The 26,568-nt window shown below is 45.1% G+C and overlaps 1 protein-coding gene across 7 annotated transcripts in view; it reads right to left on the bottom strand.

The window, feature by feature from the left end:
* Nucleotides 1-26,568, bottom strand: part of Dcun1d4 (defective in cullin neddylation 1 domain containing 4) — a 76,667-nt gene that overhangs the window by 4,225 nt on the left and 45,874 nt on the right. For all 7 annotated transcript variants that reach the window (XM_021163557.1, XM_021163560.2, XM_021163559.2 and 4 more), the window contains 3 exons: nt 21,937-22,007; nt 17,978-18,069; nt 8,652-8,760 (listed from right to left, as the gene is read on the bottom strand). In XM_021163557.1, the coding sequence (XP_021019216.1) occupies nt 8,652-8,760; nt 17,978-18,069; nt 21,937-22,007 (272 nt within the window). The remainder of the gene's footprint in view (nt 1-8,651; nt 8,761-17,977; nt 18,070-21,936; nt 22,008-26,568) is intronic.

Genomic DNA, 26,568 nt, shown 5'->3' with positions numbered 1-26,568 from the left:
TAGGATCTGTGTCACTCTTGACATGTACTACAGTGACAAAAATAAAAAGGGAACAAAAGACCTGGACAGACTCTGCAACACAGCAACCGTCTGACAAACGGATGTCAGTCAGGCAAGGCTCTGCTGCACGTGTGTGGCAGCCATGCCAGAACACAGAGGGAAGGAAGGCGTGAGACTCACACGAGGACAGCTGAACAGCACGCGCTCACTCCTGCCCTGCAGGGTGCAGCCAGCCGCTCCCAATCACTACCACCATCTTCTGCCTAGCGAATAAGAGAGAGGCATTATGGACGCACGTGCCACCTGAACAGGAAGGAGCATCAGTGACAGCCAGCAGTGCACATGGTGGCCTTGTGGCCCAATGCCATGACCAGAGTGCTAAACATCAAAGAGTCCTGGGGATGCCATGGTGGAGAGGGCCCACGGCAAGCGCCTTCTCATGCACTCAGACACTCCTGGGTCCCCCAACAATGATGACTTCTGTGAGGGAGGTCCTGATTCAATTGGCTGCCAGAATGCCATCAGGCAGCCAAAGGCATAACGGGCTTTATTTACTTCGTTATTTAAAATCACCTTTCAAATTCAAGGTACCTAGCACAGACATCAGAGAGCTCTTTGCAAGATACTAAAGTAGTATGGTAACCACAGGTCTGTAGCTGCTGGACACGAGGAAGCACGGGCAGACAGGCAGGTAGGCATAGAAGCTCAAGTTTGCTGAGATGGCCGCCAAGAGGCCTAACAAGGGCTGAAGGACAAGGAAACACAACTCCCCTGTCTCCCCGCCCACCTTGGACCCAAGCACTTTGTAAACTTTAACTTGCTAAAACAATAGAGTCCCTCTGTGTCATCTTTCAAGTAACAGAACCCTAGCGGGTCTGGATGCTCCCCTACATTCTGACAGATTCTGTCTTCCTCGGAGAATAAGAGCAGCAGTTGTACAGCATCAGGCTTGCCAGCGCAGCCCTCAACCTCAGGACCTTGGTGAGACACTCCAAGGTGGAACACTGCCCAGGAGTACACCCCAGAGGCCTAATACTCACGGCTAAGGTAGAGATATATCCAGGGTGTATTAAAGCCAGAATTTTTAAGAGCCTTTGATTGTGTCAGAACATCCTAGTGTAGACCCTTGTGAGGAGTGAGAAATATTTTTTTCTCAAGGGGGACTAAGGACTCGCCAAACACTAAAGTAAAGAATCTTAAATATGTAAATGTAACTGCAGTGCTATAAAACGAGTCTTTAAAGCTTTAGGTGTCTGCACTGCTTTATCAGAGCCCCTGGCAACTCAATACAAATGTTCACTCTCTAATGGCTTGAGATGTATATTAACTTACTTTTCTCATTGAAGATTTTATATTTTCATTTTAAGTCCAGAGGCAGCATGACTCCTAAGGTGAGCGGTGGGAGCCAGGTTACCCACTGGCATATGAAATCCAATACTGACTGAAGATCAATCCCGTGTGTCCTGGCACGGGGGAGGGCAGCCCTTCTTAGTGCGGCCAAGAAGTAAAAACTGAAAACTAAGGGCTGAGAAGAACTAAAACCTTCAGTTCTGTGGATCAGCTTAGGAAACTCAAAAATGGGGTGACCTTTGGGAGTAGTTTTTTTAAAAGGCATCAAAAAAAAAAAAAAAAGACACAAAACCTGAGAAATATCCCCTCATTGAAAAAGAAATAAACTAAAAGAACTATGCTCTTAGAACACAACAAAGAGCATTAGCATGTAGCTCACAGTGCTTGCAAAGTACCGTTCCCACTGCACTGGACAATGAGGCTCTGAGGAAAAACTGGTGTAGCATCCACAATCACTTGCAGTTGTTGTCCTTGGAAGGAGAAGGTGTGAGTGAGTGTCTGGGTAAGCTCTCTAACTCCTGAATCACTTCCTCAGAGGTGCTGAGCAGCAGAAAATAACTGACAGCTTCGCTACTGGTGAGCCGTGAGCAGACCATCAAGGCCCTGGCGAAATTGGATCTGCTAACCAGCTAACTTGTCACAGGATCTTTTCTCAAATGTCTGTGTCTTCTGCTTCCATAAACATCCTCCATTCAAATGCCACGTCAAGAAGAGAGAAAAAGAAATCAAGCCGCCACACTCACATCATTCATTCTTCTGGTTCTCTCTCTCAGCCTCCTGCCCTCATCCTGAAGGCCTCTTCTCTCTTCACATATTCCAGCTGCGCCTCAAGACCCCACTCCACCCAAGTGCCACCGCAGTTCATCTCTGCCCCAGAAGCTCCTCCTGACTCCTGGGCTCCAACCCCACACGCTTCTCACTCGAGGCCACGGCTGTTTTGCATCAGGGCAGGAGAATACCGAGGAGGAAGGCTGGCCATGGTAGACCAGGGACAGTGTCCACAGTTTAAACTCAGCCTCTGGTCTCCCCTGGCCTTTACCCCTGCCACCCACTACAGAAGGGCCACTACATGCAGCCGCCACCTTCTCAAAAGGCCAAGCTCTCCAGCTCTCATTACAGGAGCCACCTCACTAGGGAGGATATAAGAGTCAGATACACTCAGACCAACTCTGCTCACATCGAAGGGAGAATCCCTCTACTTAGCTCTTCACCTCATGTCTCTCCTCCACACCAAGTTGTTTTCACATAAGGAACCAACGCCAGTTGTGGTGGCTGTGTAGGAATGTGTGTATCTATGGAAGCATGCATGAACACTTGTGGAATAGATTCAGACAGGTGTCAGGGCCAGGCCAGACTGTGTATATCTGGATGTATATGTGTCTGTGCATAGATGTCTGTGTAAAGGATTTTAATTCTTTTCTTTTCCTTCCTCTCTGGTCCACAAAGAGTTAACCAGCCTAGTCAGTGAGAGGCTAAAGAGAAGAGAACACTATTAATAAACCCTTTAACTAACTCCCACCCCTTTCCAGGTTAAGCAACAAGGGTTAATTCACCTCAAGCCATCAGCTTCTGGATCAGAATAGCAAAGAGTCAAGAAGAGTAAATATTATTAATAATAAGTAAACTGTTACTTTTTCAAAAATCTGTACGTGGTCATGCTCCCCAGGCTCCTGGGGTAACGTGGAGTCTGGGATCAGCCTGCAAGTGCAGCCAGATGCTATCTCTATAAAGACTCAAGGGAACTGAGGGGAAAAACTGTTGGGGAACTGAGGGGAGACACTGGGAGGATTCTTCATGGTACCAGTTATATAAGAAACACATGCAAAAAACCCTGAGAGAGAATTTGAAGTATGTAAGAGAATTCTTGCACACTTTGTCTTTTATTCCCTAGTTTCCCTTATAAGACCCCAGAAGACACAGGCAAAATTGAGACAGGGAAGGCAGCATGGCTCTGTAGAAAGGCGTACCAGAGCAACGGCCTTCAAGTGCCCTCCTGTCCCGCACCATATCAACACCAAGGACTGATGAGGCTGCACCAGGTGACCTCTGAAGGGTCACAACTGTACGACATCAAAAAAAAAAAAAAAAGAAACAAAAAAACAAAAACAAAAAAAAACTACAGACTAGTGAGAACCAAAGGAAATCAATACAAAAGCTTAGAGTGTCCCTGCACATAGGTATGTGCGCCACATGTGACTAATACAAAACCCTTGTGGGCCTCAGAAGTCTTAGAATTGGAGTCATGGGCTGTGATCCACCATGTGGGTGCTGAGAACCAAACTCAGGCCCTGAGTAAGAACAAGTGCTTCTAACCACTGAGCCATCTCATTAGTACCAAATGCTACCAGTTTTAAAGATGAGAAAAATGATAATTCTCCTGGACTACAATTTCAGTGAAGAGCTGTCAAAAGGGCCATTTGACTATTCTCTAATATTATATTATAGCAGTGGTTCTCAACCTTCCTAATACTACAACCTTTTAATACAGTTCTTCATGTTATAGTTATGACCCCCAACCATAAATTTACTTCACTTCTACTTCATAACTATCATTTTGCTACTGTTAGGAACCACATCCACGGTCTTAGATGACCCCTAGAAAAGGACTGTTTGACCCCTTCAAGGGGGTTTCGACCCACGGCCTGAGGAGCTGGAGTATAGCCTCTTGTGGGTATAGGAAAGCATCACTCAGAATAGTTAAGCATTATACACTTGTTATTTCGCAACATTTATGTTATTATTAACACTGTCAAGTAGTTCAACTTCATTGAAACGACAATTAAAAAGGTCTGTTGTGCTAATTATAATGTATGACTTCTGGGAGCCCTTTTCCTTAGGAGGTGCACAGACAACAGAGGAAAGGGACTAGGATTCTGCTTTCACTTGGAAACAACTCTAGTTGTTTTCTGAAAGCGGAAGCAGATAGGAAGCGCCTGCTCTCCCACCCTGACAGCAGACTGTCATCTCCAGAAGTGGTTTCTAGGCTCTGGCAAACCAAAGGGGAAACTCAAGCACAGCCTGAAGGTTTTCCTGAGTTACAGAAAACATGGTAGGCCAAAGAGGAACAAGGAGCCGAGAGTCACAAAACGAAGTCTACAGACTTGCCGCTAGTCGTTGCCATGCACATCAGAGTCTCCACAAGGATCTGCTGGAGTGGCGAAGCAGAAACTGAGTTGACAGAGGACTAAAGATGGTTTGTGTTTCCACGGCCGGCGTATAAAGAGCTCACACTAGGTACCGAGACAGCTCTGGCTTACTTACATACTGGGCACTGCCACAAGAAAGACTGGTCTGTATCACCCTTTCAGAGCACACAACTGACTGCAAGTAGGAGAGGCAACCCAGCAACCCACAACCCAGACTCACATCACTCTCCAAGGACTAGGGCAGTGACTAAACCCCACAGCAAGAGTCAGAGTCAGGAGGAACTTGCCCAACACAGCATACAATGAAAGACGCGGTTGGTAGGCATATCTAATAAACATACCCTAGATGGTTAAGTAGGTACAAGGACACTGTCCTGAGGAGAAAAGCAGAAGGCATTAAAAAAAAGAAATGGGGCTTCTGAGATGAAATAGTATCTGCAATGAGAGATGTTGTCAGGGGGTTAGAAAATGTTAATGATTAACAACGTAGGACACAACAATAAAATTCTAAAATGAGGGAAATGTGCTATCGGTGGCCCATGGGACAGTATCAAGAAATATAGCAACAGTTTATAGTTGAAGAGACACCTAACACCTAAAAGATTTTCCAGTGAACCCACAGATTCAAAGAGCCCAACGATCCCAATCAGAGTAATAACCCAGAGAACTGTGTTGGAAGCATGTGGTCGACTTGCCGGACAGCAGAGCAAAGAGAAAAACTATCTCAGTCACCAGGCACTATGCTCAGAGGATAAAGACGGGATCAGCACTGGACGCCACACTGTTGGAGACAGCAGAGAGTCATCCCTGAGAGGGCGAAATGCCAGCTTCCAAGCCTTTACCCAGAGAAGCATCTAGAAAGGTGAAGGCAAAGCCAAGCCCATAGTGAGCAGCAGCAGCAGCAGCAGCAACAGTTCTGGCCTACAACGACTGTTAAGGAAGTTTTGTCCCGCAGAAGGAAAATGGTACAGAGACTGGTCTGTATAAGATGGAAGAAGGACTTGGAAGCAGCATCAACCTGGGTCCCTGCAACTGACACATCTGCCTGTTTAAACAAAACTACAGTGTAAGCCTCACAGCGTGAGTAAAATGCTCAAACTATGACAGGCAAAACAGAGTCACCTTTGCCGAGGCTCTTACACCGTTACACACGCAAATGAAAACTGTAAACCTTTAACACACCACGGTAAGGCCTGGGGTGAGCAGCAGAAATAATACAATAGAGAATATGAGGAATAAAGCATAGAAGAATAAATGACAGACTCTCAGGACAGAAAACCCCATCTCAGTCCCAAAGAAGGCATGAAAAGAAGACAAGGCGCGGCAAGGACGTTGTGTTCCCTCGGAAGAGCAGGTTGGATAAACAGGGAGAAGAGCACAACAGGAGGACGGGGTCAGAAACATCCACATCAGATGCAGCATCAGCCTCTGTAAGACACGAACTGACTCATCTGCATGCACGCCATCTATCTGAAATCTGTTCTAAATACACAGACACCCGTGGGTTAAGGGAAGGGAGAGAACTGACAGGCCAGGCAGATTTTAGCCAATGAGTGCCCGATACCCTATGTTTCTCACACAGTAACTTTGGAATAAAGAAGAGACACACTTCATAAAGCAAAGTGGATCAGTTCATTCAGGACATGACAGCATGTCTAAACCTAACATCACAGCTTCAAAATATATTGGAGCAGGTTGGATACAGGTCAACAGAGAAAGTTAGAACTGAGGAATTCACTACTCCTCAGTTGACAGAACTAACAGACAGCATTCAGTAAAGACCTGAGCACCTTCAACCGAACTGACCCAACTTAGAGTCACCAGACAACAGAGATATGCAACAATCAAGACCAGGCCATACTTTGGACCATATATTAAACAGACTGAAATTGTACTTCTCTGACAGAATTAAACTAGGTATCCATAATACAAAGACCACCCAGGAAACCCCAAATACCTGCAAAACAATCAACGTATTTCTAATCAATGTATTGAAGAGAAGTGGCGAGGGAGAGAAGCTGAGCGGAGGATTAAGGGCTGCTGTGCTCTGCAGCAAGTCCATCAAAACAGAACCTACAGATATGCTAACTGAACGCAGATGAAAACACAACTTCCCAAACTTGTAAGCTACAACTAAGGAGAAGAAACACGAGTAACAGATTTGCCTCAGTGTGTATTTAAGCTGAAATGAATGGCATTGGTAATTAATGATAAAAATGAGCAGTTCCTGTCCGTCACTGTGTAAGAAGGAGTAACTCACCACTACCTGTTGAAAATACCCCTCAAAACCAGGAGACTGAACCCATGGAAATCCCACAGTCCTCAGTCTACCAGGAACATGAATGTGTACCTAAACTCCAATGTCGCACCAAGGAGTTATTGGGGCTGTGTAAGTGACTATGGCACAAGCCCTCCAACACAGGCTGCACGTGATGGGGCCCAGAAGCCTGAAGACGGGTGTGGGAGTGTAAGCAGGGCTCCAGGCAACAGCTCAGCATGACCAGAAGCAGAGAGCAGAAAAGCCGAAAGGTCAGGTGTCAGGCTCGGCAGGTTACACAGAATACAGTTCCCTGCAGATGTCACCAAGTCAGGAGCTTGGAACATGATTATGTGAGGCTGGACCAAGCCACAGATTCAAGTGCTTCAGTGGGAGATCCACTGACTGTTAATAACGTGGCAGAGGTCATTTCTCTACACCCCCTGGCTCCCTCTTCTCCTGTATGAAACAGATACAACCTCCTGGCTGCGGGGGTGGTGGTGGGGGCAGCTGCATCAGCCCCATCAGGATGCCCATGTCGGCATAAATGTAGTTAGAGGTGCCGAAGGAGTCAGGAAGCCAGGTAAGGAAGGAGGACGACTGATGACTCCTTAGTGATGCAGACGCTAGCTGCGTGTGAAGGATGCCTAGCAAAAGAGGCAGGTTACAAGTAACAAGAACCCCAACTGGCAAGCTTGCAGTGGAGTGGAGGCACCGAGAAAGAGGAGATCGAAAGAGCTCCTGTAAGGTGGGCCACAGTGACTGACCCAGAATGGGAGGAAGTCAGGAAGGAGCAAAGGAGCCGTGAATCTAAAGCACAGAGGGTGGCCGAGAGAATGTTGACACCTAAACAAGCCAAAAGGAGCTGATCTGGATGCAGAAAGTTAGGATATTCCTGAAGGGACCTCTACATGTTTAAAGGGGTGCGAGTGGGGGTGGGGGGTGGGGTGGATGATTATGTACTAAGCTTAGAAACTAGTACCCTGCGTCCTATGTATAATTACATAAACACCGCTCCATCAAGTACCACGTGTGACTCTCATGCCCTCCATCCCTAGCTTCAGTTAACTCCATTCACACCGTGACTCCGTAAGGCTGCAGTTTCAGAATGACATGAATTACGACTCCACATAGCACCGCTGACGGACGTTCTGCTGCAGACTATAATTCGCCATGGAATACATTTTTGGTGCTAAAACTGGTAAAGCCAAAGAGTGAAGAATAAAAAAAGGTCAGCACAGAAAAGGGAAGAATCATTCCTCACTCTGCTGGGAATAAATAAATAAGAAAGGAAGAAATATAAAAAATGCAGCCAACCAAAGTCTAGTCATCTAAACCCAACAAACACCCAGAGAAGACACTAATCTGGAGTAAAGTATAGCTATAAGGGCTGAGGGCAGGTCTCTATGAACATACCACCGAGTCATTCGGAATTCACTCCCTGAAGTGACTAGGTTTTTATTCACCCGTGTCACAAACATGGCCTTGAATAGATAAATCAACAAACAGGAAATCAGCCTGGGCTTAGGTTCACATTCTTTCCTGTGACATCCTTCAAAGTGAAACTGGATTAGCTACGGTCAGTGTTCTAGTCTCTCTAGGGGAGAAGGTCTGTTATGTGAAAACGGTCGGCCTTTCCAAGACCATCCGATGGTTCTAAGCATCAGACACAGGGCTCGCGCACAACCTGCTCCTAAGCCCGTCACAGGAGGTGTTCAGTGGCAGCCACTGGAACTTCTAGCTGACACACATATTGGCCCAGAATCAGTTTTTCAAAGCATTTAGAAACACTAGCTCATGGTCTGGGAGTAACTTTTCAAGGTCTTTGCTGTGGTGTAAAAAGGTAATAAAAGAGGGGAGGGAGAGGGGAACATCTGGACAGGCTCCAGAGAACTCACCCGTGCAAAGTCAAACGCGTATCTGTAAATGAGCTTAAAGTTTGTTGTATCGTTTAATAATGATCTTAAGTAATCCAAAGTAGTTCTGAGTTTTTCTGTTGTATCACATCTAGGAAACAGAATAAAGGTAAATTACAACCTGAGTGGTTTTTTTTTTAATTGAAGTAATTAATATAAAAACCAAAAGAATAAAAAGCTGGAGACGGGACTGTGTCTATAATGACCAGTTGCTCTCTGTACTTTTTAATAAATGTTGAAGGCATAGAAGAGTGCCTACACAGCAACCCAGCACAGTGTTACACTCCCCTTCACACTGAAGCTCTTCTCAGCTACTACTACTTCCTCAGCTAGCAAACAGCAGCGCTGCCTCCAGCTGCTCTACAGAGCGCCTTCGTAATTGCTTTTAGAGACCACTACAGTTGTCTCTCTAGCATGTCACTCTGTCACGCAGGTTCCCCATGATGGGAACATGGCACTCACTTTGTGTCCTTATGTCCTTTCTGGACACACCATGAGGAACCTTGTCACATCAGGCTGTTCCCTATTGCTGAAATTAACTTGTATTAATGCAGGGAGGGGTATGCTCCAAATTCTCCATTTATTATTTACTTCTGTGTTCATATATGTGTGTGTACATGTGGGGGACGAAGGTCAGTTACAAGTACCACTCCTCAGGTGCTGAATTCCTTGTGTTTGGAATCAAGGTCTCTTATTGGCCAGAAATCTACCGCATGAGCTGGAATGGCTGGCCAGTGAGCCCCAGTGCCCTGCCTGTCTCTGTCCCCGGTGCGGGGATTTGTGTGTATATACCACTGTCCTTGGCTTTTAACATGGGGTCTGGGAATCAAACTCAGACCCTAGTCCTGTACAGCAAATACTTTACCAACTGAGCCTCCTGCCCAGCCCCAGAGTGTACTCTCCTAGCTATGAAACACTAAGCAGCCCGTGGATGCCACCTTAAGACTGTGACTGCCCAGTTCAACTTTATTTTCAACTTGCTGTTTTCCTGATGCCTCAATTTATCCTTAAGTTGTCTGTACAAAAGCTTACAGATTAGACATTCTAGTGCAGAGACACTGATCCTGCCTGTGACATGGTGACGGTCAGGTATATCAGTGAAAGCCCTTCATGTCTTCTGCTAGTGCTCTCCCACAGCCCCTAATAAGACACCTGTTCCGGGGTCCTAGCCACTGCAAGCACCCCCCCCAGGCCCCCATGACTCCCCTAACAGCAACTGCAGCAGGGCTGGATGGCCACTGAACACCCCCCTACCCAAAGCAGCTTTACCTCGCGGCTAGGCTCACACTTGAAGACGCAGCACATGAATTCCCGCTCCTCCTGTGAGGAGCCCTGGACAACACTGTTCTCCCTCTGGGACTTAAGAGTTGCCATTCCTTTTAATTCACTGTGTTCGTCCATTGCGGATTTGATTCTCTGCAATGGGAACTGTCCAGTTTGGGCGGTGGCCCTTGATCCTGGCTGCATCCTTCTGATGTGTGCCCACCAATCTCTGCACACTTCCTCCTTCCCTGGCACAGAATTTGCTTCAAACTTGAAACCAGCTGTTTCTCAAGGGAGCCCTGCTGATGACAACCTGTTTTTACCAGTAAGTAACAGTGTTTACCTTTGATAAGGAAGCACACTAATTAGTTATTTTTACAAATTAACTTTGGGTTTTTAAAAAAAGATTTATTTATTTTATGTATATGAGTACACTGTGGCTGTATAGATGGTTGTAAGCCTCCGTGCGGTTGTTGGGAATTGAATTCTTTTTAGAGTTCTGCTTGCTTTAGTAAACCCCTCTTGCTCTGACCTAAAGATTTGTTTATCATACACTGTAGCTGTCTTCAGATGAGCCAGAAGAGGGCATCAGATCTCATTACGGGTGGTTGTGAGCCACCATGTGGTTGCTGGGATTTGAACTCAGGACCTTCAGAAGAGCAGTCAGTGCTCTTACCCACTGAGCCATCTCACCACCCCCACAAATTAACTTTGTTTGTAACATGTAAGCCTTAAAAAATGAGAACCAGGCTAACAAGAAGGGGGGGGGGTCACAGTGCTTGTTACACAAATCTGGTGACCTGAGCTCACTTAACTGTACCAAGTCCTCCTCTGACCTTGTAATGAATGGTGCACTGGCGAACTGTCGTGAACCATCTGAAGTCACTGAGAAGCTGGCTCTAGGAAGAGGGGTAGACTGTCCTCTGGTCTCAGTCCCATCCTGTGCAGCCCCTGCTCAAACACACTTAAGTGTCATCTTTGTCAGGGGAATGGGCTGCCTTCCTAAGTGAGGCAGGAATTATCGAGAACACTGAATAGCAGGCAAGGTGCCCTTAAAGAGCACTTGAAGACAAAGCTTTTTCCTCACAGAAGTTACTGTGGTTTGTTTACCCAGTACTAGGAAAGTGTCTAACGGGAGGGGAAGGAGGGGTGTGGGAAAGGCTGGAAGCTCGGGGTGGAGGTAGGGAGCCCCACTGAACTGCCTCGGCCCTCTCCAGTGGGTTTCCAGCTGCTATACCTAGACTGCCCAGTCAGGAAGCAATGCCTTAGTAGGGCTTCCCAGTCAGTGTCTGGGGGATGTGTGAGCTCCTGACATAATGACTTACTTCCCTAGTGGTTTTGTTCTTTTCTTTGGAAGTTCAGCAAGGGGGCTCAGCTCTGTCAGGTACTCTATCAGGCATGCCCCTGGCTGCTTTAAAAGGGCTTCCACATCAATTCTGCTGGATAGTGTGAGCCTTCAGTTTGATGTTTGTTACTAACGATAGTTATTCTTTTACTTTCATTTGCTATGATATACTTACTGAACTCACTCGTTCAAGACCCAAAGAATAGCTATACACGCCTCCCACAGTCCACTGTGAAAACTTTATATGGAATCCTACAAACAACAGAGGCAACCTCCTACCATGGGAGAGACCAGGCTTGCACCCTCGACAGCTCTTCGGAGCTCTCAAAATTGGGGTAGGGAAGGAAAAGAGTTGAGAAGCTGAGAGTCTAACTATAGACCTAGTGTCAGAACCCAAATGAGGATGGCAGAGATGAGAAAAACACCAGCGACAGCATGGGGGTAGGTATGGCTGGGACACAGGAGTGGCAGCTGGCTTAGGCTTATTTGGCGTTGGGTGTACTATTGCAGAACCAAGACCCTAGTAATTAAAGAAAAAGTAATAATGTTACTAATACTGAGGGAGGGCTTGGAGAGGGGGCAGCTCGTCCATCCAAAGCCATGTAAGGCTCCTGGTTGGCACGAGAAAGGGAACCTAAGGGACACGTCTAGACGGGCTGTCAGTCCCGAGCAATAGATTCAGCTTCAGGAACCTGAACAGAGACCTGCTAGGAGAGAACAGAGTGTGTGTGGGTGCTGGGGTACAACAGTGTGTGAAAGCAAAACAAGACCTGTGCCAGGCCTGGGTGACCTTTCTCCTAGAGAGAGACACCTGCAACTCATGGCCAACTGTGAGAAGTGAGCAAGTCTCCTATACTAAATGAGATCAAATGTCTATCCAAAATTCCACTTTGTGTATCCAGTAGTACTGCTCCATCTATCACAGGGCTCTTTGTAAACCCAGAGCTCATGCCAATAAGAAGACAGGGCTCAGTCGCCCTGCCTGGAACAACAGGTTGCCACCTAGTGGCCACCCAGCAAAGACCCTGTCAGAGGGAAGGGACAATAGACAGAGGGCTTTCTGGAAAGTGGCTGTATTCCCACCTCACACTGTGTAATCACAAGTGTATTACACAGGTAAGTCTCAAAGCTCAGTGAGTGAAGCCCACTTCCAAAGGCAGAGAGCTTTCCCCACTGCCCTCCACACCACCATCCCTTCACTTGGCCACCAGAGCTTTACACAAACACTGGCTACCGTTCTAAGCCCTCCCCAAACTCAAGGCCCTTCTAGTTCTGACAGCTCCCCACTGTGGGGTAATCACCACCCTGAAAGGCTGTCTTTTTCACCAAAGGTTGGACTGCTAGTCTGTACCTGTGTCTGCCCCTCTCTCCCACTCATGCACGCCACCAATTTGTGTGCTGAAATCTTAATTCCTCAAGGTGACTGTGGGCATTATGCCCAGAGGATGGCTTCACCCCAGGCACACAGGGAAGAATGCATTACATTCAAGGGTCATTAATAACAAAACCACAGTAAACAAGGGCAAGGGAGGATGTGAAGTCGTTAGGAGGGAAATGGGTGAGGGTCACCAGGAGAAGATGGGAGGAGTAGTCAACTGTTAGGAGCAAAAGATAGACATGCTTCATAAGATTTTAAACAAGCAAGTCTTCATAAGATTTTAAACAAGCAAGTTAAAAATATTTTTAAATTTTTGGAGGTGAATTTTGGACTGAGTCACAAAGGCAAAGCCTCTGTGAATGGGACTAATGTCCTTAAAAAGCAGCCTAAAGAAACTCATTTGTCCTAACCAGTGGGTGAGCACACAGCCATAAGGCACTCTTTGACACGCCAGCTCCAAGCTGTCCCTAGCTTCCAAAGCTGCTGGAGCCTCGGCCTACAGCTTCACCCAGAACTGTAAGAAACAAACTTCTGCTATATCAATTTAAATAAAGTAAAATGTGTATCACTGCATAGAAATACAGGTTTTTATCATAGGCACATGGGTTCCAATATGAATCTAAAGTATTTAACAGGACAGATTTAATAAAACAAAAATGACCAAAACCCAGGGGAGAAATCTAAAACAGAAGACAAACTAAAAAGACAGACCACTTCCATGTCAGTACACACAGCCACTTCCCTTTGAGGTTTCCTGTGGACTAGGTAAACACATCTTACAAATACAGGACTTAGTGATTCTACTAGCAGAATGACTAATATTTCTGAACTTTTTAAGTATTATTTCTAAGTCCTGCCCCTAATGGACTTTGTCTTGGTGACAAGTTACCTTCATGGTCAACCTGGCTGCACTTAGAATCACCCAGGAAGTGTAACTCTCAGTGCCTGCTGAAGGTGTTTCCAGAGAGATGACTCAGGGGTGGGCACCCACCACGTTGAGTGTGGGCAGCAGCACCCCAGGGCCTGGGGTCCTGAATGGAACCAGAAGGAAGGATAAAGATAAGTACCTGACAGTGTGGCTTATATGCATCTGGAACAGATTTATAGGAGGAATGTGGAAGAGTTTAAAACTGCAAAGCCTTCAAGGCTAGCAAGAGCTTACCGGGCAAGTCTGGTCAAAGTGTGGAAGACTAGAGTGCCAAGGAGGCACACAGGAACTCACAGGCTCTCAGGAGGGCACGTGGATGGGGGATGGAGCTTTGGGAACTGGACTGGAGATCAATCATATTTGCCAAGGAACTCTCAAACTCCTGTTCATGTCCTAAAAACCTGAAGGCTGAGTTCAAAAGTAATGGTCTATTTTGTCTATTTCAAGACAGTGTAAAATGTTCAAGCTGTGGCGTGGCTCACGTGTGTTCACCTACATTTATTTACAGTCAAGAGAATAGGAAGGAAGGAGCGTGAACATGGCTAGAGGTGAAGACAGGAGTGGCCACTTTGGTGAGGGTTCAAACCATGTTAATACTGGGATCAAGACCATAACTAAGCAAGTGCTGACCAGCTAGCTGGAGCTGTACACGGAGACACTGCTCAGCAGAACCCTCAGCCTGCGGGTCACACTAATCACATTTCAAAATGCAGCAATGCAGACTCATTCGAAAACTTATTTGGAGAGGGACTGATTCAAGTGGCACCCGGAAGGAGGCCACCGAGGAATCCTTAGGAAGGTCCTTCGCTAGGTTCAGGGGCTGCTGCAGCTCTGGTCAGGTTGTGTTTACAGCTGGCAGCACAACTTGGCACAGGTGCTAATTTTTAAGGCATGCACAGTACAAGAGTTACAGAGTCAGCCAGGCAGTGGTGGTGCACGCCTTTAATCCCAGCACTTGGGAGGCAGAGGCAGGCGGATTTTTGAGTTCGAGGCCAGCCTGGTCTACAGAGTGAGTTCCAGGACAGCCAGGGCTACACAGAGAAACCCTGTCTCAAAAAAACAAAAAAGAAGAACTACAGAGTCATGGAGAGAGAACTGCCAAGGTTCCGTAAGGACGCTGACGTCAGGCAACATGTAGTAGAAAGGAGATTCTGCCCAGAACTCCGAGTGGGCAGTGTGTCACGCAGTGGAACTAAAGCCCGTGTTGTGATACAGATTCCGAAATCCCACAGATGGCAGCCAGGAAGGTGGGCATGTTTACTGAGGAACCTTTGCAAGTACAAGGAGAGCTGGCCCAAGAGAGACGTCAGTTGTTCCACAGGTGACAAGCAGAAGGGGGGGGGGGCATGGCTACTCCAGCCCAGTGGAGCAGAGAGAAAGCCATTGCGAGCCCTCAGATCCTGGGCACGGAGCTTCGAGGTTTTGTGTCCATTTCGGGTTTCTGGTCTCACTTAGGCTGATCTTTCCTGCTATCCTCCCAGTTCCCTGATTTGGGATCAAAGTGCTTATTCTATGTCATAGTAGACTGGAAGTATGTTTCTTAACTTTCCTAATTTCACAGGGCTCACAACTAACCGACTGCCTTGACTCTCAAAAGAGAATTTGGGACATTTAAAGTGTTGGAACTCTGAGACTATGAAGACTTTTAAGTTGGTCTAAATGCATTTGGCATTCTGAGGTAGCCATAAGCCCAAGCAAAGTGTCCACCCAAGCTCATGTTTGAGAGCTTCCTCTCTAGCTAGCGGCATGGTTCTGAGGGGCTGTGGCGCTCTCGGGAAGTGAGGGCAGGCTGGAGGAAGCAGACCTGCATGCCTCTGCTGCTAGGCCTTCCCATGTCAGACATCTACTCATGGCGTGTGCCAACATAAACCTCTCCTCTCTCTGAACTGCTTCTTGCATTAGTTAGTTTTCTGTCATTTTGATAAAAGGCTTTGATCAAGGTAAGTGAAGAGAAGAACAAGTTTATTCTGGCTTACGATTCCAGAGGGCTAAGAGTCCATCCTGCCGAAGGCACAGTAGCAGGCAGCAGGCAGCTGGCAAGCTAACAGATCACATCTCAACCACAAGCAAGAAGCAGAGATAGAAGTACAAGGTGAAGCTATATGATCTCAAATCCCAACCCAGTGACGTATTTCCTCAAGCCAGGACACACCTCCTCATGTCCCCAAACAGTGCCAGCAACCTGGGGACCAATTGCTCACACTGTGGAGCACATTCTCATTCAAATCACCACACACTTCTTGTCAGGATCCTTTAACACAATTCCTCATAGTGTAGTGACCCCCCAGCCATGAAATTATTTTATTGCTACTTTATAACTGTAAGTTTGCTACTGTTATGAACTGGATATAAATATCTGAGATTTCCAATGGTCTTAGGCAACCCCTGTGAAAGGGTTGACACCCCCCCCCCCACAAAGGGGTCATGACCCACAGGTTGAAAACCACTGAGATGAATCTTGTTCATGAGTTTTCTTTCCCAGGATGTGGGAACTGGCATATCAGAGTCACTCAAATATTTCCTAAACAGATGGCTAATCTAGGGAGGCTGCAGGAAGGCCCTTAAAAACTTGACATTGTGTAACACTTGAACCACAAAGAACAATAACTGTATCCTGAATGATCACCTCCATGTTGAATAAGAAAACCAGTCTCCAAACTTTAAAACACACACACACACAGAGCAGATTCTTCTGCCTTTCCAGTGGGTCATACATCGCCAAGCCCTGGATTTCTAGAATTAGGTCATAGCCACCAGCAGTGACTACACCACATCACAGAACAGAGCCCACAACCAAGAGCTTCATGGAGTCCTATGTCCCCTACAGTGGAGACACTGGCTTCTTTCAGGATGTGTAGCACTCAAACACAAGACCTGGTGTGAATAAAAAATCTTGTGAAGATAAATGTCTGACAGAACCCAAGCCTATAAGAAAATGAGTATCATCCCTTCAAGAACAGATGAGCATAGGCCTTTGAGCACAGGCCTGAGAGATGGCGCTGCCTCTGGATAGCTGAAGGAAATCCCCACACGCCACGTATCCACATCGGTCCCAAGGACACTCTGAACAGATACGAAATTCCCTTTCTGACAGCAGTAGGGAAAATAATGAGGCAAGGATGGGTCAGCAGGCTCCAACATGACAGACGCCATTACACCGGCATTTCACATGCCACCACCCCACAACTGTAGTGCACACAGACAAGAAATGTGTCTCTAAAAGGATGGTGACTTCTGCCTATCAGTCCTCAGCCACAGACAATGCTGTCGAGGAAACTGAGTTAAAAACCATGTCTTTCTTCCCAGGCTTACTCTCACAAGTCACATATCACTCTCCCTAAGCCCTCAGTTTCCCCATCTGTCCAATGTTCAAAGTTAAGCCAAACTGTCTGTTTTCACACTGTGGGGTTCAAACAGGAAAACAGCAAAGAGAAGACACAATACACACAGTGCAGGCTGTACCCACAGAGGCACAGGGACACTAAAGGCCAATGAATCCATCATGGTTTCAATAAAATTATGAAACTATTTCAGTTACAACTTTAATCCAATAAATTGTAAGTCTATTATTCTTAGTTATGGGGCAAAGAAAATGATAGAGTACTCCTGGCTCTCAGACTGAAGCTAACTAGTGCTTCCTCTTGGACACCATCTGAACCATACCCTCTCCCAAGGTGCTCCTTCCCATAGAGCAAAATAATTTGTTTTTTTGAATGAAACTCTAAAGTAAGAAAGCACTCGTGTGCGCATGCACACTCGCGCACACAGACACACACACCAAGTAAACACATAAAGCTACTAATTGTTCTTCTTAGTCTAGACTAAGGGGTCAGCACGGTTAATAAAACTGACTGGATAGACTAAAACTGAAAATACACAACAAATTTATAAAGAAAGAAAAAATAAAATAGCTCAATTCTTAAAGCACAATTATATACTAGAGTGATAATTTTTGGGATATCTGTGGCTAAATAAAATGTACTAAAACTTTATATTTTTAATGTTTATAGCTGTTATAAAATTTTGCTTTACATACGTGACTCACATGCATGGGAAAGGGAGAATCACTTCCTCCCAGAGCAGCTCCTGAGAAATACCATCGCTTTCTTTACCATTGCTTTCTTTACTATCGATTTCTTTGCCACATGTTCAATATATAAACACTTCATTCACTAAGCTATACCGTCATTATCCTTAGGATGGGGTGTGGTCTTTCCGTGTCTGACCAAGGGAGGCTTGCTACACTACCAGGTTTCTCTTCTCTCACACACCATGTCCTAAGTTCCCAGGAGCCAGGTGACTACCAGAGGAGATTGGAGAGGTCCCTCCTCTACTGTACCCATCTTCCACACCCCTCTACTAACCACCCGAGACCCTCACAGCCCCGGACTTACTGTAGGGAAGTCATTCCTTTCAGCCACTCCTGTAGAGTAAAATAGCCCATGTTTTGTGCATCCAATTTCCAAGCTAGGACAAGCATAACTACCTGTTAAAAGACAGAAATACAGCAACACATCAGACCTGGGCAATTAGCTACTCCCACGTCCTGCATGAGCTTCTGCCCACGTGGCCCAGTCACCTCGGTGTGAAGGGTGGCTTCAAAACCGAGTGAGTCTGGGTTTGACAAAGATAATAGAATAAAACTAGTGATAAAATTATTTTTATTTTAAAACATTAAATTTAAAAATCAGTGGTTTTTTAGATTTAAAGAGGTCAAAATATGATTGCTAAATAAAGGTAAAAGAAATGTGATTTATACATGAGTGGCTACTAAGAAGTCTCTCTCCCACAGGGCGCACTGTACGTTCTTCAGATGACGAATAGTGCATTTTCTCCCAGCTCAGAGGTGTACTGCAACTCTGGTGTGTTAAAATCAATTTACCCAGGTAAACCAACCACATTCTTAACTGACTGTGCGTATTATCAAGCTTAGTCTCTATTCAGTCCTGTCACAAAGGCCAAAAGTAAATGTGAGCTCCACACGGATGGTAGCCGGACAAGGAGAGTCCAGGCGCCTCAGGCTACACTAACAACTGCAGGCCAGTCAGGACTGCCTGGAGCAGGAGAAATAGTCTTCTCTGGGCAAGAGTGTATGAGCATGCACGTGCACACACACACACACATAAACACACACAGACACACACAAACACATAAACACACACACACAAACACAAACATACAGACACACACACACAAACACACATACACACACAAGCACACACACACATAAAAAACACACACACACAAAAACATAAATACACACATACACAAACACACACACAGACACATACAAACACACACAAACACACAAACACACACACAAAAACACACACACAAAAAAAAACATAAACACACATACACAAACACACACACAGACACATACACACACACAAAAACACATACACACAAAAACACACAAACACACACACACAAACACACACACAGACACACACAAACACACACACACTCACACACACACAGACACATACAAACACACACACAAAAACACACTCACACACATATTCACACACAAACACACACAGACACACACAAACACACAAACACATACACACACAAAAACACACAAACACACACACAGACACACACAAACACACACACACAAATACACACACAGACACACACAAACACACACACACAAATACACACACACAAACACACACATAAACACACACAAAAACACAAAGACACACAAACACACACACAGACACACACAAACACACACTCACACACACAAACACACACACATACACACAGACACACACAAACACACACACACAAACACATACACACACAAAAACACAGACACACACAAACACACACACACAAATACACACACAAACACACACTCACACACACAAACACACACTCACACACACATACACACAGACACACACAAACACACACACACAAACACATACACACACAAAAACACACAGACACACACAAACACACACACACAAACACACACACACAAAAACACATACACACACAAAGACACACAAACACACACACAGACACACACAAACATACCCCAAAACACAAAGACACACAAAGACACACACAAACACACTCACACACACAAACACGCACTCACACACACAAACACACACTCACACACACATATACACACAAACACACACACACAGACACACACACAGAAACACATACACACACAAAAACACACAAACACACACACAGACACACACAAAAACACACAAACACATACACACACACGCCAATTAATGAAAAAAAGTCATGAATTTTAAACAGCAAAGAGGATGGGTTTTGAGGAAGAAAAGGGAAGGGAATCCTGTTTTAGTATTTGATACTAATTTGTATCTAGTTTGTAATAGATGCACTAGCGCACGCACACACACACACACACACACACACACACACACAGAGTTAAACAGCTTCAGTGAACACTCATCATCCTGGGGTTAAATCAGTGAGAAAGCTATGTATTTTTAAGGACTCCCACCCCTTAGTAAATAAAAGGATATTGAATTTTATGGGCCTGATACAATCAGGAAGCAGGGAGTGAAAATATCTTTAAAGTGCTTGTTAGTAGAGGTGAAAAAGGCTTTACAACCAACCGCTGCCTTGACTGTTGCTCTGCTTGCTTTGCAGGCTGCAGCCTGAGGACACAGTAGTTTGGGGTTCATTAAACAAAACTTGTCACCTCAGGCTATGAAATACCACCGCTCCCTCTGTGCCGACAGAACTGGAGCATGGCAGCACATACTTGGAAACAACCCAAATCTGAATTTAGTCTTTTAGTCCCCCACATAATTTTACATATCAAGACTGTCTCTTCCTACAGAAACAGTCTAAGGGTTCCTAATTGCCAGCAAAGATACCAGGAATGGCTGCCTTTTCTCCAGAGCTGTTACTGCTGAGGAGCTTCGAGCACTTTCCTTTTCCAGTCAGAATCAAAGTGGGATCATCCCACATGGAGGCAGGCTTTCTGCCTCAGTGAACTGTTCAGCTCATCCCTCAAGTCCTGCACCCTAACCCTGAACTCCACTCTCACTCAACTGCGGCTGCGCACCCCCTCCCATCTCCTCTTTGTCCCCTTTCTTTCTCTAACCCCTGCCAGGCCAACTCCCTCCCAGCCTTGAGCACCAGCCATCTTCCCTGCACAGCAGAGCCACCGTGTGAAACACCATGACCTGCAGCATCTAGACCAAGGTGAATAATTTACCAAAACATTGGAACTAGAACACCTTAAAATAATTTTTAAAAATTTCGAAACAAAAATCCATATGGTGAAAACATTCTAAAGGTCCTTTGGAAAATGTAACTCTTCTCTTGGAGACACTGTGGGGAGGGAGCAGCCCCAAGGCAGAAAAGGCAAAGGGGAAATGAAGACCAAAAGGTATAAAACCTCACTCCCAGTCTTCATTAGAAGCACAGTGTACACCGTGGGCACCAGATGCCTTTACAAGGGACAGTCCCTTGAGACCTCCTCCAGACTGTCACCTCCCTTAGGACCTGCCAGGTTTGCTGTACTGGCAGCTAGAGGAAAACCAACTTGCATCATTTATGAACCAGGGCACATGTGTAATTTTTCATTTTAGTGTAACATATGAGAACAAGATAGACTATTTAACAGTTGTGATGCAGAGAACTAGGCAAAAATAATTAAGCATATATAAAACAATTCTAAATTCTGAGGGAAATATTTAGTGCGTTTATACTAAAAATCAGTCAGTTTTTGAGTTAAGTTCAATTAGAAGTGAAAGACCTGTGGGAAATTTATGGTAATGACCACCTACTCAGCCCTTTATGAATAAGGATTTAAAATCTGGAGCTCCTTATTAAGCGGGAATAGCTACTGAGGGGGATAAAGGTACACAGCACAGGGTGGCTGGTACCCACTGTGGGTACGCATGCCCACACCCTTCTTATACATCAGAATTAATCACTTAATGTACAAGAAACCAACCCAGTAAATGACCACAGTTACAGCACAACACTGGCAGGGAAAAAACCAGGCCATGCAGTGGTGGCGCACGCCTTCAGTCCCAGCACTTGGGAAGCAGAGGCAGGCGGCTCTCTAAGTTTAAAGCCAGCTTGGTCTACACAGCAAGTTTCAGGACAGCCAGGGCTACACAGACAAATCCTGTCTCTAACAAAGAAGAGAGGGATGGGGGAGAGGGAGAGAAAACATTCTACTTATAAATCAAACTAGAATTAGGACATATTTCTCAGATGGCCTCACACAACAAGCCAACACACAATTGCATCTTGTTTTGTGGCTTTGCTTGGCAAAAGACAAACAGAGGCAAGAAAGAAAGGCCACTGAACACTGTCCTAAAGGCAGACTTACGTTTTCTGGTTCAACACCAATGTCTTCACAGAACTTCTCCATGCCTTCGGGACCCACGGCATCCTCAGTTCCTGGAATAAAATGCAGTGTCCCATGAATCAAATTTGGCACACTATCAAATACACCTAAGAAGAAGGAAAGGCCCCAAACTAAATCCTCTGGGGAAAAATCAAGTACAAATTAGAAAATATTGGATTGTGCCCTTTAGGATTAAACCTTTAAGGAGTCTACTTTGGACTCTCTCTGGACTCATCAGTGTGCCCTTCAACCTTTGGAGAAGGCAGGCAGTTCGAAGGACAAGGCTATTTCAGACCACTGCTTTTTAAAGTACCTAAAAACTCTACATCTGATTTGGTGATGACACCTATAAGAAACACATAGGATCATCACAAAGAGCCCCACACTAGTCTGTATAAAATAGGAAATATAACATGTTTTTATGTAGAAAAAAAATCCAGTCCAATCCACATCTCTAAAGTTTTTGAAAAAAATTATTTCTATACTAAATCCATACTGATTTTTTCCCCTGCCATTATTTCCTAAGTAGAACATAATATATACTGGCATGGTATATAAATTATATCATATATTTAGTATTAGAAATAAAATCTAGAAATGATTTAGAGTAGGCAGATCTTTATAGGTCATATGATCCAAATGCTAGCTCATTTGACAACTAGAGAGTTGAGTACTGTGGAGTTTGGTCCTTCCAGTCCTAGAACCAACGTCCACAATGTATCATGGAATATCTATCATTTTGTTCCCTTTTTATTCTCTCTCTCTCTCTCTCTCTCTCTCTCTCTCTCTGTGTGTGTGTGTGTGTGTGTGTGTGTGTGTGTGTGTGTGTGCGTGAGCGCTCTGTGTGTATATGTCTGTCTGTCTGTCTATATCTGCCTGCCTGTTTTCTGAGGCTCAAAGAGGGTGTAGGATCCACTTGAGTTGGGGTTGTAGATGATACGAGTGGCATGAATGAGTGCCAGGAGCCAAGCTCAGTTCCCAGGAAGCTTTGTCCAGCCAGATTTTACCACTAATCTACACCGTCTCCCCGGTCCTACGTGTTCCTTCCCAGAGACTGCCTATTTCTCCACTTCAGCTCATGCTTGTTCTTTCATGAAATTTTTCTCTTTCCTGCACCTATCTTTCCCCTGAAATTCTTGCCAAAGTCACCAATAACTCCATAACTCTCCAATCTAATGGACAACTTCCATCTGTATTGTATTTGATCTCTGGAGGTTTGACACAGCTCTTTATTCAAGAAACTCCCACAGCCTCCAGAAATGTCTTCTCATCTGGTTTCCCTCCTCTTTAGGATTCTTTGCAGGTTCTTTTGCTCATTAAAATGCATGTGTAGAGGTCAACATTAACTGCTAGTCTTTAGACCAGCTTCTATCTCCAAGACATTTTACATTATATTCATAACAGTAGCAAAATTACAGTTATAAATCAGTGACCAAGATAGTTTTATGGTTAGGGATCATCACCACAATATGAGGAAGTGTATTTAAAGGGTCGCAGCATTAGGAAGGGCAAGAACCACTGCTGTAGACTCCCATCCAAAATTCCCAACCACTGGCAGTTTAACTGCTCCGATCTCATCCTGACCAATCAACAGCATCCACTTGACCACTCTGATTCCACATCTGAAACTACATCAACCTTCTCTCCAAGCCCACTGCTACCTCACTTCACTCTCCAGCAGTACCTCAAGGCAACACCTGTCCTCTCTGTGTCAAGCCTGCATACCTAGAAACAAGCCTGGGAGTCACTCTCCCTTCTCCCTCACTAGCCATCTGATAGCAAATGCCCCACCTCCTCTGTGTTACTTACTGGTGCCCCTCCTGTCCAGCCCTGGCTCAGGCTCCATTCTCTGAGACTACTGACTCATGCTGCACATGGCCACTATGAGGTCTTCCCCAAGGAAAATCCCATGCTGGCTTAAATCCCCCAATGGCTCTTCACTACTTAAAGTCTAAGCCCAAGTTTTTAGCACATCAGCTAAGGTTCTCTATGATTCAGCAATACACAAACACACACACACACGCAGGCACACAGAGGTCCTATATATTAGGGTGACAATAATGGTCTGAGCCAGTAATCCTAGCACTCAGGAAGTGGAGTCAAGATGATCAGGAGCTCAAGGTCAGCTATACAAGCAAGATGAGGCCAGCATGGGTTCTTGGAGACCTTTTCTCAAAAAACAAAATGGATGGATGGATGGATGGATGGATGGATGGATGGATGGATGGATGGATGGAATGAGGCTCCAGAAACACCTACTGACCTACGTGTGGTTTCATGATACAGGACATATGCCAGACACCATAATGTGCTTTGTGCCTCGGCCTGTCCTCTCCTTCTCCTTCTTCCCTGGATAACTCATTCAACCACTGAGAAGGAAACCAAGCAATCTCCCCCAACTCCCACCTCAAGCCACACTAACCATGCCCACTGTGACTCCATTCAGTGCTGAGGACAGTGTCCCCATTCAGCATACCACATTCAAGAGTACCAGCCATTTTCTCTTCCCTGAAAGCTCAGGAGAGAGACCTATTTACTCTCCTACAACAGCAGCATTAACTTGGCTTTACTTAGTAAGAGTTCATTCAAAGAGAGACGCCATAATAAGGGAATTCCTGCAGAATCTTTTTGTATCCAGATCCAGTGAGCTACTGAGTCCTACGTTGCTGTTTCATCAATAACGTTTATTGGAGAAGTCACAGACTGCACTGCTTGGGATATAGCAGGGGCCAGTGAGACCTCAGTCTCCCACCCCATTGAGGGAACAGAACATCAGAGCAGTTTCAATACAGTGAAAGCACACAGTGCTCTCTCTCCAGGAGCACCTGCTACAAAGGCCTGCGTCACTTCCTGCCCTGAATCGCCCCTTCCTTACAGTCTCAACAAAGGAAAAAAAAGCATTTTCTCTGTGCTGCCATCTTCCCTTTATTTGCTCTGTCTTCCATTGTCAACTGCCATCTCTATCAGAACTTCCCTTCTTATCTGTTATTTTTCTATATTCCTTAATTTTAACTTGACCATTAGAGAAATCAAGTTTAACTTAAGGGAGGCAATATGACCCTATATTAATATATAATACAAATATCATTTAACAGTGAAGATAAGAATATTAAAAAGCAGATTTACCCTCTAAGTATCCTTGCCAAAAAAAAAAAAAAATCCTTCACAAAAATGTCAATGTATAGAATATATACATACTGATGTATTCAGGAAATTCTCTTTGGCCATCCAGAATACCATAATTTCACAGCATTTCACCCTAGGTAAATAACCACTCGCCTATCCTTTCCACTATTTATATCCACCTCTTTTTCTTATGAAACAGCACTGGCTAGTGACCTCCAAGCAATGGCAAATAAGAGCAATGAGAAGGCACAAGCTTGAAAGCCACACTAGAAACTAGAAATGCCGTACAGAAAGCCTCCAACAAGAGTTAGCATCTGCTGTGGCAGCACATACTGGGTCACAAGACACAAAGGCAAGCAGATCTCTGTGAGTTCAAGGCCAGCCTGGTCTAGATAGTCACTAGGACATCCTGAGCTAACAGAGAGAATCGTCTCTATTATAAAAGGACATGACTTCAGTATATAGTTTATAATACTTTACTGTCAAAACTATATTCTAAAAATAGCAAAATATAGCTTGTTAATAAATATCATTTAAAATTTGCTCATCGCCCAGTCATTTAACACTGCTTTCAATCTAGTTGTCAGCAGACTGCTCACTGGGATTGTGCTGGCTACTGTATGTGTCAACTTGACACAAGCTAGGGTCATCTGAGAATAAAGAATCTTAACCAAGAAATTGTCCCCATAGGACTGGCCTATAGGCAAGTCTATAGGGCATTTTCATGAAAGAGGGGGGGAGGGGGAGGGGAAGGGGGAGGGAGACCCTAGCCACTATGGTTAACAACTGAACTGCCACTTATTCCTGCTGGAAAAGAGACAATCAGTTTTTCCCAAAGACTGACACTGGGCCTGCCTATCAGCCACTCCTGGACAGGCCTCATGTTGAGGCGGGGCGGGGGGTGGGGTGCCCGTAGGGCATGCTTTTTTACTTGGTTATAGTTTGGTGTTGTGTTTAGTTTTGTTTGGGGGTTGTGGTTTTATTTTGTTTTCTTGGTTTGGGGAGATTTTGTTGTATTAAGTTTTTGTTTTTTTGAAAAAGAAAAAAAACTAAGTTGGCTATGGAGGGGAGAGGATCTAGAAAGACTTAGGAGAGGGGAAGAATATGATCAAATAAATTAAAATTGTCTTAATAAAATATATAAGAATAAAGTACAGTAAGATAAAACAAAAGCTAATATCAGAATTGGATGATCAGAAGCAACTGACATCAGAATCGCATAAAACAAAAGGAAAAGAGCTCTAGAGAAGGCACAGGAATGAGAGAGCACTCATCCGCCAACTCAGGAATCCCATAAAAACTCTAAACGGAAGTCATAGGAGACACACAAAGGATGTGGTGCAGGCCCAGGCAGACCCTGGACATGCTGCCCCCTTCTCTGAATTCACAGGAACTCTGACTGTGTTGGTTTAACGAGCCTTGCTTTCTTTATGGTCTCCAATCCCCTGGCTCTTACATTTTTTTTCTGCCTCCTCTTCTGCAAGGTTC

The sequence above is a fragment of the Mus caroli genome, chromosome 5 (genome assembly GCF_900094665.2).
Source record: "Mus caroli chromosome 5, CAROLI_EIJ_v1.1, whole genome shotgun sequence".
Classification (NCBI taxonomy): Eukaryota; Metazoa; Chordata; class Mammalia; order Rodentia; family Muridae; genus Mus; species Mus caroli.
This window is presented reverse-complemented; position numbering and strand designations above follow the sequence as displayed.